Here is a 15237-nt window from a genome sequence, read left to right as displayed (position 1 = left end):
AGATTCCGCTACCTTCTCAGCCTGTTTTGACTAGGTGGGGTACATGAATCTCTGCCGTACTCTACTATGCTGCAAATTTTGAAAAGATAAAATAAATCGTCAACTGTTTTGAAGAAGAAGAATCTGCTGCAGTCAGGATCGTCAGTGAAATCATGCAGAAAAAGTCCCTCCACCGCGATCATGTGTTTATTTCTTCCAATTTTGCAAACTTCCCACAGGCTATCACTTCCCTTGAGAAACGTGGTGAAAAATTAGTGAATAACTTGCAGGTTTTCAACAAAGTAACTGACAATATTCGTAAAGTTCCTGGCGATGTAGTTAAAGACATACAAGGAAAATGTGAGAGTGACTTTAGCTAACAAAGATCTTGAAGAAATAGAAAACATAGCTAAAGTTCTCATAGGTAGTTGTAATGCACAAGATATCAATATGAATATAGTCTATAGCTTGTTTCGGGTATGCACCAGTGACTCAGCTGGGGTAGAAACACGTTTTTCACAACTGCAGCGTATTCTGTCTGACAGGCGGCATAGTTTAACACCAGATAATTTGAAAAGATATGTTTGTAATTATGTGCAACTAGGCAATTTTGATCATTTAATGTAGGATACCTTTATGTTATCATTTTTTACCATATTTTGGTGGTGAGAAAAAAAAAGCCTTTTTATGCCTTTGTCAATAAATGCCTTTTTCGTGCCTTTTTTTGTCATTTTATTTTGCCTTTTTGCCTGTCCATTTCAGAGTTCTTTAGTGCATAAACATCCTGGCTCTAATAATGACCATACAAGCCATTTCTGTAATGTTGGCTGAGGGGTATGTAGTAGACATGCTCTGACCAGATCAAAGTAACATTAGCAAATTTGCAGATGAAACAAAACTGGGTGGCAGCGTGAACTGTGAGGAGGATGCTATGAGAATGCATGGCGACTTGGACAGGTTGGGTGAGTGGGCAGATGCAGTTTAATGTGGATAAATGTGACGTAAATACAGGAAGGCAGATTACTATCTAAATTGTGTCAAGTTGGGGAAAGGGGAAGTACAACGAGATCGGGGGGTCCTTGTTCATTAGTCAATGAAAATAAGCATGCAGATAGAGCAGGCAGTGAAGAATGCGAATGGCATGTTGGCCTTTATAACAAGAGGAGTTGAGTATAGGAGCAAAGAGGTCCTTCTGCAGTTGTATAGGGCCCTAGTGAGACCACACCTGAAGTATTGTGTGCAGTTTTGCTCCCCTAATTTGAGGAAGGACATTCTTGCTTTTGAGGGAGTGCAGCGTAGGTTTACAAGGTTAATTCCCGGGATGGCGGGGACTGTCATATGCTGAGAGAATGGAGCGGCTGGGCTTGCACACTCTGGAGTTTAGAAGGATGAGAGGCAATCTTATTGAAACATATAAGATTATTAAGGGTTTGGACACATACGCTAGAGGCAGAAAACATGTTCCCGATGTTGGGGGAGTAATAATTAAGAATAAGGGGTAAACCATTTAGAACGGAGTTGAGGAAACACCTTTTCTCACAGAGAGTGGTGAGTCTGTGGAATTATCTGCCTCAGAGGGCGATGGAGGCCCATTCTTTGGATACTTTCAAGAAAGAGCTAGATAGGGGTCTTAAAGACAGCAGAGTCAGGGGATATGGGGAGAAGGCAAGAACGGGTACTGATTGGGGATGATCAGCCATGATCACATGGCTCGAAGGGCCGAATGGCCTACTTCTGCATCTATTGTCTTTTGCTAAAATTAATCTGTTTACCTATGTTTCTTTAGCGTGTTAATGCACATAATATCCTTTCAAAATAATAACTTGCATTGATGAATAAGTTTCCCGAATTTCTCAGCAGCATAAACAAAAACACATTTATACTTGCAATAGATTCTTTAGAATTTACAAAATTAAGTCCTTTCAGTTGCATGTGTTTGTATTTCACTCAGCACTCAGATTGCTTTCCCAGGAACAAGAATGCTAAATGCGCGAGCACTAAATGGGTGCACTGACCGGCAGAGTAAACATGAACAAAGTGAACACACTCAGCAAACGCTCTGGACACATTCCACAACCCAGTAAGCTTTGATCATTTTATAATTTTATTTTGTTTTATAGTATTTTTTTTGTAAAAATATTTTTCCCAGGACCAAGAACATTGTAACAGATCAGTGCTCTGCAAGACAGAGACAAGCAGAACCAGTGTACTTGCACTCAGAATGGAGATAGTCTATATTACACAGTTGTTAATGTTTTAGGTTTTACGCTTACAAAGTTGCTAGATTGGCAGAGGGGATAACCACCTCTGCTCCAACTTCATTACACTTTTATTTCTTTCACACATCACTCCGTCATATTTAATTCCACAGTTTCTTCCTCGAATGGCTTCTTAGTCACAGTTGCCTTTGGACACTATAGTGTCCAAAGGCAGAAATGGTGCTTGACAGTATCAAAAATGCACATTTCCAGAAGAGGACAAAAGATGGTGGGGAAGCAGGAAACCAAACAACATCTTTTCCCAAGTAGAGCTACTAATGCTACTGCCTCGACAAAATCCATCCCCTTATTTCAGAAAACCCGAGGGAACAAACCTGGGATTTCTGAAGTATCACATTGAATAAATGTTGTCCTCCACGAGATTTGTATACGGACAGCTTTTAGACACACTTAAGCCATGATATTAAATGTAATCTAAAGCAGAAGCATTATTTTCCAAAGTGTAGGCAACCTAGTCATTAATAAAAATAAGATAATGTAACCACTGCAATAGAAAAGCGGCAAATTAAAATACTTTCTAATCAAGATCAAGCTGAGTAAGAATGCAAATCCAGAGCTGTCTAAAATCAATAAGTTACAAGATCTTAAAAATAACGATCACCTTTGGATTATACTTTACAATAAGAGCACACAAAAAACTACTTTAGTTCCACAAATACTTCTATTTACATAGAAAGGTTAAATCACTAAGTACCTATGAAGCTTTGTCTGAAAATACAAATGGCATTTGGACAGATAGATGTTCAGAGCAAGTACGGATAAGAAGGAATCACAGCAAATCTAAAACACAACATTTACGCCATTTTATTGGGGCTATTCAATTGTGGACTGAATAACAACAATCTTCATTCCTGAAACTAAGGCCAAGACATTTTAGACTCAAATTTGATTCGCCCTACACGTTTTTGCAATTGGTTCCTTAAAGTTCACCTTCAAAATGTAAAATCAGACTGTGCTTGAACTGCAAGGTATATGTATATTGGATTGTTTTAATATATTTTTTAAAAATCTGAATTTTGATATAGCAGAACTCTGTAAGCTGCCATTGATTGATTAATTGGTAATATGCCACCCACAACAGTAACCAGCTATATGAATGTTACATGAGTGCACAAGTCTGTGCTGGGCTGGCCAATTTCAGTGGAACAGCAAAGGGCGATTCTCTGACTTGTTTCTAGCAGTATTCCAGTTCCTTATCACAAAGCAGTGGAGGCTGCTGGAAAGGCCAAATTACCATCACTCACTATCAATGATTGGTTCTTTAGTTTAGAGATGCAGCGCAGAAACAGGTCCTTTGGCCCACCGGGTCCACACCAACCAGCGATCCCTGCACATTAACACTATCCTTCACCCACTAGGGACAATATTTACATTTACCAAGCCAATTAACCTACAAACCTATACGTCTTTGGAATGTGGGAGGAAATTGAAGATCTTGGAGAAAACCCACGCAGGTCACAGGGAGAACATACAAACTCTGCACAGACAGTACCCGTAGTCGGGATCAAACCCAGGTCTCCAGCGCTGCATTCACTGTAAGGCAGCAACTCTACCGTATGGTATTCATGGTACCCAGGATCGATTCTAAACACATAAGGCTGTGACTTTGAGAGAAATATGAAGAGATAAGGATGCAAAAAACATAAAAATTCCAGTGCACTAAGATCTTCCTACTTAATGTAGTCTTGCATGTTGAATCATTCATTATTGCCGAGCTATTTCGCAGCAATCATTTAAATAAAGCTGTTGTGCCAAAATAAATAAACCAGGTTCAATTCAAATATGACCATGGAATACAATAGAATGATTACACTAGTTTTAAATCATTTACTGTAGGTTCAGGATCTTGGAATGCCACAAAAGAAAATGTTTTTGATATTTTCAAATCCTGGTTTTGGGAAGAGTATTTAAAAAATCCAGTTTTCTTTAACAGTACACTTCATTCAAACCGAGTTAGGAAAAATAAAAATCTAGCTCTTTAATAGTAGATTGAACTATAGATTGAATATAATAGAACTAGAATTACAAGTTTCATAATTCTACACCCATAACTTATTAACTTAAACATATAAACATTCACATGAATACATTAAATTTTGCTACTGTTTATACAAATCCAGCAAAACTGCTCACCTGCCCAAATTTGCAATTTTAAAATCAGGATTGGTCCTACTGTAACCCATTTCTTGCTCTGCAATGCCACCCACATCTATATTGTCATCTTCACACATATAAATCTGCTCAATGATTCCAAGCGCGTGATGATAAAGATTAAATCGGACCAATTATGAGCAATTTTTTTTTTGCTTTTACTCTCCAATAACTGGTTGGAAAGTTCTACTGTGTTTTAACAGATTTCAAATCTGGCATTTTGTCAAGCAATATTTTGTGAGAGACACCAATGCTGGCCAAAATTCCACCTTCATTCAATTCACTATTGGTATAGTCAATCGTGTTTCCTTGGAGAGTGGTCATTTGACCACCAAGTGCTTCCAAAACAGCATTGCCAGCACAGATGTCCCACTTCTTGATATTGGTTACATGCAGATACACGTCAGCATGGTCTGGTTGTTTTTCATCAGCAATATTCAGCAGGGACAGGACTTTATAACCTATAGAAAAATGTAAGATGTTAGTAAATATTCACGAACAAACATTCAGTCAAGAATTTCCCCCTTATTCTACTCTCTTTACAACCAAGCCTAAGTACAGCTTTAATGTCACCTACAAATTTACTGACGACATCACTGTGGTTGGCCGATTCACCATTGTTGATGAGTTAGCCTACAGATGAGAGAAAGATCATCTGGTTGAGTGTTGCCGCAAGAACAACCTCATGCTCAATGTCAATAAGACCAAGGAACTGATTGTTGACTTCAGAAAGGGAAAGCCAAGAGACCATGCACCAGTTTTTATTGGAGGATCAGTGGTCTAGAAAGTTAGCAGCTTCAAATTCCTGGCCATTAATACCATAGATGACTTGTCCTGGGCCTAGAATACGGATGTAATCAAAAGCGGGTCACCGACACCTCTACTTTCAAGTTTAAAGAGACTCAGTATGTCTCTGAATACTCCAACAATGCTTTATAGATTAGATTAGATTAGATTAGATTCAACTTTATTGTCATTGCACATAGTACAAGTACAGGTACAACAAAATGCAGTTTTGCAACTAACCAGAGTGCAAAGTAGTAAAGTGCTGATTAAGACAATATATACAAATGAGGATATATTGGTGTATGTACATAGGCAAATTCATATATACAGATAGTTGTTAACGTTCAAAAGATTGACATGTGCTATATTTTGGTGAATAAGAGCTTAACTATAAATTATATAAACTATAAATAATACTGATGAGAAGGGTGGGGAGGGGGGGGGGGGGCCTGTGAGTTCCGCAGGGTAATGGTGTTGGGGAAGAAGCTGCTCCTTAGCCAGCTGGTGCGAGACCCGAGGCCCCTGGGGAGGAGGGCAAACAGGTTGGGGTGCGAGGGGTCCATAATGATTTTGCCAGCTCGTCTCGGACACCGTGTGCAGTGAAGGACAGCCATGGCAGGGAGTGGGGCACCGATGATGTGATGAGCGGTTTTCCGCACCCGTTGCAGTGCCTTCCTGTCAGCTGTGGTGCAGCTGCTGTACCACACCGTGAAGCAGGTGGTCAGGATGCTTTCTATGGCACAGCGGTAGAAGTTGGACAGGACCTGAAGGGACAGGTGAGCTTTCTTAAGCCTCCTCAGAAAGTAGAGGCGCTGCTGCGCCTTTTTAATCAATTTGGTGGTGTTGAGGGACCAGGACAGATCCTCAGAGATGTGTACACCGAGGAATATGAAGTTGGAGACGCGCTCCACCTCAGTTCCGTTTATGTGGATGGGGGTGTGTCTGCTGCCTCTGGTCATTATCATCAGCCAGCAAATACAGACGCTTGAAGCTCGACACCACCAGTTTCAGAAACAGCTACTTCATACAATTGTGTAGGAAGGAACTGCAGAAGCTGGTTTCAACCAAAGATAGACACAAAAAGCTGGAGTAACTCAGCAGGACAGGCAGCATCTCTGGAGAGAAGGGATGGGTGACGAGACATCTCTCATTTCCCTTATCCCGACTTTAGACAATAGACAATAGGTGCAGGAATCGGCCATTCATCCCTTCGAGCCATTCAATGTGATCATGGCTGATCATCCCCAATCTCCAACCCCGTTCCTGCCTTCTCAACATATCCCCTGACTCCGCTATATTTAAGAGCCCTATCTAGCTCTCTCTTGAAAGTATCCAGAGAACCGGCCTCCACCGCCCTCTTAGGGAAAGAATTCCATAGACTCACAACTCCCTGTGTGAAAAAGTATTTCCTCGTCTCAGTTCTAAATGGCTCACCCCTTATTCTTAAACTGTGACCCCTGGTTCTGGACTTCCCCAACATCGATAACATGTTTCCTGCCTCTAGCGTGTCCAAACCCTTAATAATCTTATATGCTTCATAGAAACATAGAAAATAGGTGCAGGAGTAGACCATTCGGCCCTTCGAGCCTGCATCGCTGATCATCCAACTCGGTATCCTGTACCTGCCTTCTCTCCATACCCCCTGATCCCTTTAGCCACATCTAACTCCCTCTTAAATATAGACAATGAACTGGCCTCAACTACCTTCTGTGGGAGAGAATTCCAGAGATTCACCACTCTGTGTGAAAAATGTTTTTCTCATCTTGGTCTTAAAAGATTTCCCCCTTATCCTTAAACTGTGACCCCTTGTTCTGGACTTCCCCAACATCTGGAGCAATCTTCCTGCATCTAGCCTGTCCAACCCCTTAAGAATTTTGTAAATTTCTAGAAGATCCCCCCTCAATCTTCTAAATTCTAGCGAGTACAAGCCGAGTCTATCCAGTCTTTCATGATATGAAAGTCCTGACATCCCAGGAATCAGTCTGGTGAACATTCTCTGTACTCCCTCTATGGCAAGAATGTCTTTCCTCGGATTAGGAGACCACAACTGTACGCAATACTCCAGGTCTCACCAAGACCCTGTACAACTGCAGTAGAACCTCCCTGCTCCAATACTCAAATCCTTTTGCTATGAATGCTAACATACCATTCGCTTTCTTCACTGCCTGCTGTACCATGACACCCACGTCTCGTTGCATCTCCCCTTTTCCTAATCGGATTCCATTTAGATAATAGTCTACTTTCCTGTTTTTGCCACCAAAGTGGATAACCTCGCATTTATCCACATTATACTGCATCTGCTATGCATTTGCCCACTCACCCAGCCTATCCAAGTCACCTTGCAGCCTCCTAGCATCCTGCTCACAGCTAACAATGCCCCCCAGCTTCGTGTCATCCGCAAACTTGGAGATGTTGCATTCAATTCCCTGGTCCAAATCATTAATATATATTGTAAATAGCTGGGGTCCCAGCATTGAGCCTTGCGGTACCCCACTAGTCACTGCCTGCCATTGTGAAAAGGACCCGTTTACTCCTACTCTTTGCTTCCTGTCTGCCAGCCAGTTTTCTATCCACATCAATACTGAACCGCCAATACCGTGTGCTTTAATTTTGTATACTAATCTCTTATGTGGGACCTTGTCGAAAGCCTTCTGAAAGTCCAGATATAACACATCCACTGGTTCTCCCTTACCCACTCTACTAGTTACATCCTCGATAAATTCTATTAGATTCGTCAGACATGATTTCATAAATCCATGCTGACTTTGTCCAATGATTTCACCACTTTCCAAATGTGCTGAATTCTATTAGATTCGTCAGACATGATTTCATAAATCCATGCTGACTTTGCCCAATGATTTCACCACTTTCCAAATGTGCTGCTATCCCATCTTTAATAACTGACTCTAGCAGTTTCCCCACTACCGATGTTAGACTAACTAGTCTGTAATTCCCCGTTTTCTCTCTCCCTCCCTCTTTAAAAAGTGGGATTACATTAGCTACCCTCCAATCCTCAGGAACTACTCCAGAATCTAAAGACTTTTGAAAAATTATCACGAATGCATCCACTATTTCGGCAGCTACTTCCTTAAGTACTCTGGGATGCAGCCTATCTGGCCCTGGGTATTTATCGGCCTTTAATCCATTCAATTTACCTAACACCACTTCCCGGCTAACCTGGATTTCACTCAGTTCCTCCATCTCATTTGACTCCCGGTCCCCTGCTATTTCCGGCAGATTATTTATGTCTTCCTTAGTGAAGACAGAACCAAAGTAGTTATTCAATTGGTCTGCCATGTCTTTGTTCCCCATGATCAATTCACCTGTTTCTGATTGCAAGGGACCTACATTTGTTTTAACTAATCTTTTTCTCTTCACATATCTATAAAAACTTTTGCAGTCAATTTTTATATTCCCTGCCAGTTTTCTTTCATAATCTATTTTCCCTTTCCTAATTAAGGGAAAATACTTTCCTTAAGTACTTCTCCCCATATCCCCTGACTCCGCTATTTTTAAGAGCCCTATCTAGCTCTCTTGAAAGCATCCAGAGAACCTGCCTCCACCACCCTTTGAGGCAGAGAATTCCACAGACTCACCACTCTCTGTGAGAAAAAGTGTTTCCTCGTCTGCGTTCTAAATGGCTTACTCCTTATTCTTAAACTGTGGCCCCTGGTTCTGGACTCCCCCAACATCGGGAACATGTGTCCTGCCTCTAGCGTGTCCAAGCCCATAACAATCTTATATGTTTCAATGTTAAATTTAACAAAGGTTAAAATTAAATTTAACAAAGATCCCAAATCTCCATATTTTGGATTATTTTATTTTAAATCAGACAAGTATTTAATCTGAAGAAGGGCCTCAACCCGAAACGCCACCCATTCCTTCTATTCAGAGATGCTGCCTGTCCCGCTGAGTTTCTCCAGCATTTTGTGTCTATCTTAAGTATTTTTGATCATTTGCTCTATATGTTCTCCATGTTCTGGATCCCCGACATCAGTTTTGCTCTGGAATTGGAACCAATCCTAAAACAGCAGTTCTTCAGGAACACTGCCCTCAGAGAAGCAGCATCCTCTGCAATTTGAAATTTATATTTTCCAATGTCAGGCATCACAGCTAATGGACAGGCCGCACAGTGATAATGCTGAACGTGTATTAATTTCACCACTTCATCTTCTGATCAGGCAAAATCACCTTCTACTGGTCTCATTACTGAGTTTCCACTAGGTGAATTATAATCACCACCTTAAGTTGTGAAGTAGCTTAAATTTCAAACCACTTTCCTGAACTCAGTAAAATGTGAAAAATAAAAACTTCTGAAAATGCTGTATTTTTCATCCAATCTTACCTGCCCCTCCAGCTTCTCTAATGTCAGTGTCATTGCCAAATGCTTTCTGAGCAAATGCTTTACCAGTGCCTGTATGTGATCGGGAAATTATAACTTTGGGATTATTCTCATTGTACGATTTGCGCAGGCTCACGTTTGATCCTCCATGTACCATTGCCCATGCTGTCAGAGAGAAAATTATCAATAAGCAAACAAGTAGCTCGAGTTTGGGCAGAATGCATTTAAATAAATTAAAATACTTTTTTAAGTTGTATGCAAAATCATGAGAGGAACAGACCAGGTAGATACAAAAGATACTAGAGCAGAGCAAGATGATTCACTCCTGCAAAATCCAATGGACTGACGTGTAGTACGCAACGGAGCATAACTTCCGCCATTTCAGTAAACCTCGACCCGACTTCAGTTATGCCTCCTTCGCCCTGCTCCGTGTGTGTGTGTGTGTGTGTGTGTGTGTGTGTGTGCGTGTGCGTGGGCGTGCGCGTGGGCGTGCGTGTGTGTGTGTGTGTGTGTGTGTGTGTCGGAGTCTGAGTGGAGAAGTGCTGGCACCAAGAGCGAGCATACGCACGGACAGACGGATGAAAGCAAAGATCATAGAGCGGAATAGGTGACATTTCGGATCGAGAGCTTTCTTCAGACTGAGAGTTAAGGGAAAGGGAAACGGGAGATATAGGCATATCTTCCATTCATTTGTCCTTAGTACCATCTATATCTCTTGTTCCTCTTTCCCCCCGACTCAGTCCGAAGAAGGGTCTTGACCCGAAATGTCACTTATTCCACTCTATGATCTTTGCTTTCGTCCGTCTGTCCGCACGTTCGCTCGCTCTTGGTGCCGGCGCTTCTCCCCTCAGACTCACACACACAGCATGTCGGGCAGATTGGTGCGGGCCGAGACCAGGAGCAGGGCGAAGGATGACATCAAACGGGTCGTTGCAGCAATTGAAAAAGTACGGAAATGTTAAGGGGGAAATTTAAAAAACACCCGAAGGAAATAGATCTTTAACAAAAAAAAGGGGGGCAGGCGATCGCTCCATATCCGTGTCAGAGGGAAGGATGGCTTGAGTGGGTGCAGGATTTTCTGGAGCTCCTTCCTAATGGCATATTTTGTATGTTCAAAGTTAATAAGGAAGACTAGGCAGGAATATCAAAATGATCACCTGCAGCTGAGAAAAAAAAAAGATGATTTATGTGGTATTTGGTAAAATAATAGCAATATGAAGACGCCACGACCAAAGCAAAGATACTAGAGCGGAGACGGAAGCCAGTTACGGAAATGGCGCTAAAGATTACCCATGACCTACTATGGCTTTTTCGTCGAATGGACCATCTTGCTCCGCTATTGTATCTTTGGTAGATACACAGGAGCCTCTTGCCCAGAGTAGGGGAATCGAAAACCAGAAGGCATAGGTTTAAAACGAGGGAGAAAAGATTTAATTGGAACCTGTAGGGTAACTTTTTTCTCACAAAGGGTGGAGGGTGTATGGAACGAACTGCTGGAGGAGGTAGTTGAGGCAGGTACTATTGTAATGTTTAAGAAACATTTAGACAGGTTCATGGATAGGACAGGTTTAGATGGATACGGACCAAACGCAGATAGGTGGGACAAGTGTGTGGGAAATGTGTAAGAAGGAACTGTAGATGCTAGTTTAAACCGAAGATAGACATAAAAAGCTGGAGTAACTCAGCGGGGCAGGCAGCATCTCTGGAGAGAGGGAATGGGTGATGTTTTGGGCCGAGTCTGAAGAAGGGTCTCGACACGGAACGTAACCCATTCCATCTCTCCAGAGTTGCTGCCTGTCCCACTGAGTTACTCCAGCTTTGTGGATATCTTCATGTGTATGGGAAATCTTGGCTGGTGCTGGCAAGTTGGGCCAAAGAGTCAGTTTCCACACTGTAAGACTATGACTCTACAAGGACATCTTGTGGCTTGATTAAAACAGTGAAGTTTTGGTGTAAGTATTTGTAAGCTGAGAACTTTGGTTAAAATTCCACAAATATGAAGGGATTAAAATTAAAAATCAATCCATCATAAAAGAGCATAAGGGAAAAATTGAGACAATCTAATTCAAGTAACGGTTATATTCCTAAAATACTTTACCAAATTAATTACATTTTATATTACTATGAATTGTGAAAAACAAAAAATATAAATATTAGGAAATATTAGAAATATATATATATACATACATTAGGAAAGCTGGTAAGAAGGATAAATAACAAGGTACAAACTTTATTAAACTGGATTTTCAAATGTAATTGCTTTCCATACCTGTAAAATCAGCAAATGGCTTATGTATTACTCCAATAATTGGTTTCCCATTCACGGCTACACACACCATTGTGGTGACATATTGCAAAAGTTTTTCTACATAAAGGTGAAAACAATAAATAATTTATTAATATGCATGTGCTGGAACATTAAAATATTGATTTCCCATTTTGTTGCATTCCCAATGGCATACAATCACTAGCTATAATTATAGATTTCTTTTTAAGGCAACCCTGGACATACTCAAGTGAGGTGACAAATGGACGACCTTTTAGTTCCCAATGTTCTTACACTGTAGCATATAGAGAGAATAGAGACAATTGACTTATTCAGGTATCAGCAGACTGAAAATCATATTTCATTAGCAGATTCAGGTGGGGTTAGGTTGTGATATTGTGTTCGACTCTGAACACCATTCAAAGGCGAGGACAGATATTTTGTTTCAGGCACTTAATTTGATGTTCTGCAGAACAGAGGCTGGTGTCAGATCTGACTAAACCACTTAAACCTATATTGCTTGTAGCTGTTCTTGTTGTGTTCTCCATTAACAACTGCAAACAGTTCCAATGTCCCGCCTCTGGCATCCCTTCTTGCTATTGAGGGAGTGCAGCGTAGGTTCACCTGGATGGTGGGACTGTCATATGTTGATAGAACGGAGCGGCTGGGCTTGTATGCTCTGGAATTTAGGATGAGAGGATATCTTATTGAAACATATAATATTATTATGGGTTTGGACACGCTAGAGGCAGGAAACATGTTCCCGATGTTGGGGGAGTCCAGAACCAGGGGCCACAGTTTAAGAATAAGGGGTAAGCCATTTAGAACAGAGATGAGGAAATACTTTTTCACACAGAGAGTTGTGAGTCTGTGGAATTCTCGGCCTCAGAGGGCAGTGGAGTCTGGTTCTCTGGATGCTTTCAAGAGAGAGCTAGACAGAGCTCTTAAAGATAGCGGAGTCAAGGGATATGGAGAGAAGATCAGTGGATGATCAGCCATGATCACATTGAATGGCGGTGCTCGCTCGAAAGGGTAAATGGCCTACTCCTGCACCTATTGTCTATCTGCATTCTCATATCTTACCTCTAATGGATTCTACTTCCAACCATCATTTCATACTTTTTAACAAAATATCCATACTGTATTCTTTCTTACCCAAATCCAATCTACCAGCATAAAGTGCCTTCAAAGAAACCCAATATCCTATAATCAAAATGTCCTCTTTCTTGACCACATATGTGGCCATTTTGGCCCATCGAGTCTATGCTGGCTCTCAGTGTAATCCAATTGCTTCACAAACCTTAACCTATTTTCCTTGCGTTTTCCGTCAACTCCCTCCAGATTCTATTATTCACCTATACTGAGGGGGCATCATCGTGTGTGGCTGCCCAGCCTGCAGCTGTCCGTCCTTTCACCCTTTAAAACATTTTTTCGTATGTTAAAAACTTTTGTTTGGAGGTCTAATCTTTTTTATGTAGGGGGTTGGGGGGGGGGCAAGGGGGAAACTGCATTTCTCAGTCCTTGGTAGACAGAAATGCTGGAGAAACTCAGCGGGTTAGATTAGATTAGATCCTTTATTTGTCATTCAGACCTTTTGGTCTGAACGAAATGTCGTTGCCTGCAGCCATACATGTAATAATAAACAACAAAACACATAATAAACACGTTAACATCCACCACAGTGAGTTCACCAGGCACCTTCTCACTGTGATGGAGGCAAAAGTCTTAAAGTTACTGTCTCTTCCCTCCTCATTCTCCCTCTGCGCTGAGGCGATATGTTGTTACCCCACCGGGCGATGGTAGTCAGACCCGCGGCTCAACCGAGCTCCGCGAACGGGCCGGTTCAAGCTCCGCGGCCCGGGGTGGTCGAAGCTGCCGCCCTCCAGTCCAGCGGACGCAGCTGTTGCCGCGGGAGCTCCGGAAAACAGGCAGCAGCCTGTGACCTGCGAGCTCCCGACGATGTTGTCCACTGGCCCGCGGCCGAGCCCCGGATTCAGGTCGTCGCCGCCGGAACGCCGCCTCAGCCACCGGAGCGCCGTCTCAGCCCCGAGTCGGGCCGCCCTCACCGGAGCATCGTCTCAGCCCCAAGTCGGGCCGCCCTCACTGGAGCGCCGTCTCAGCCCCGAGTCGGGCCGCTGCCATTGGAACGCCGGAACGCAGCCGCAGCTCAAAGATGGCCAGCCTCGCGTTGCAAGTCCTGGCTGTCTGCTTCCGGAGCCTCGAGGTCGGTCCCAGTTGGAGGCCGCCAGCTCCGCCATTAGGCCTCAGCGCAGACGGAGGCAGAGAAGGGGGGATACGACAGAAAGAGTCGCATTCCCCCAAAGGGAGAGACAGAAAACCACATTTCAGCCCCCCCCCACACACACATAACACAACCTAATAACGAAAATTTGACTAAAACAAGAAAACAAAAACAAACATTAAAAAAAAAAAAGACAGACGGACTGCAAGGCGAGCCGCAGCCGTTCAACAGCGCCGCCATTTCCCGGTGTGGTAGCATCTATGGAGCGAAGGAAATAGGCAACGTTTCTGGCCGAAACCCTTCTTCAGACTCCTCAGTCTTCTCAGCCCCTACCTGGTCGGAGATGCGGCTTTTCTCCGAGCCGTATCTTTGCCCCTTCCTTGCGGCCTACCAACGGGACTGGAGCGACGTTTCCTGCCGGGACCGGCTAGAACTTCAGCGGCAGCACAGCACTGGGGGCCCCAACATTGCGGAGTTATCGTTGCAGAGCTACCAGCTGCTGTGGCGCTGGGGGGGCCTAAACACCGCGGAGCCTGGGATCTCTCGCCGAGATCGCCAGTGTCGGAGTTCCGACCAGCGCGGCCTGTGGACTTCGGGAGCCGCGGTCTCTGGCAGCAAGCGGCCGTTCCAGACACTCCAAGCCCCTGAAGAGTGTTCTCCCGACGGAGGAGCCCCATCATCCGGCGAGAGGGCCTGAAATATCGGGCGACTGCGGAGGCCTCAAATAGGCCCCGACCATGGGTGAACAAGAGAATGAGGACTGGACTTTGTTGCCTTCCCTCACAGTGGGAACAATTGTGGGGGGATGTTTTTATGTTTTATGTTAAATTATTTTTTAAAGTGGTGTCTTTTATTGGTGTGCTGCAAATGGCAACTCAAATTTCACTACACCAGAAATGGTGTATGTGACAATAAATGTCCTTTGTCCTTTGTACATTAATGTTAACATGTTTACCAACATGTCAGGGCCTCCACGGCAAACCCACATAGTCATAAGATAAATGTGCAAACTTGACACATTTAGTCCCCAAGGTCAGGGTCCAACCTGGGGTGCTGGAGCCGAGGCAAAACTCCACACTAACTGCACCTCTGCGCTGCCCAACATCTTCCACCTTTAAAAGGACAACACAAGGCATCTACAGAATAGTGTAAAATAAACAGAAAGGCAGAAAACTGCAATGGAAGAATAATT

At 43.0% G+C, this 15237-nt stretch overlaps 1 protein-coding gene across 1 annotated transcript in view; it reads right to left on the bottom strand.

Moving 5' to 3' along the window:
* Window positions 1–2065: 2065 nt before the first annotated feature.
* The window catches only part of bpnt2 (3'(2'), 5'-bisphosphate nucleotidase 2), a 32105-nt gene continuing 18933 nt past the window's right edge, over window positions 2066–15237 (bottom strand). Inside the window, exons 3-5 of the mRNA XM_055634042.1 lie at window positions 11807–11902; window positions 9541–9702; window positions 2066–4870 (exon numbers count right to left, since the gene is read on the bottom strand). Of these exons, the coding sequence (XP_055490017.1) occupies window positions 4596–4870; window positions 9541–9702; window positions 11807–11902 (533 nt within the window). The 3' untranslated portion in view covers window positions 2066–4595. The remainder of the gene's footprint in view (window positions 4871–9540; window positions 9703–11806; window positions 11903–15237) is intronic.

Source organism: Leucoraja erinacea, chromosome 4 (assembly GCF_028641065.1).
Source record: "Leucoraja erinacea ecotype New England chromosome 4, Leri_hhj_1, whole genome shotgun sequence".
Taxonomy (NCBI): Eukaryota; Metazoa; Chordata; class Chondrichthyes; order Rajiformes; family Rajidae; genus Leucoraja; species Leucoraja erinaceus.
This window is presented reverse-complemented; position numbering and strand designations above follow the sequence as displayed.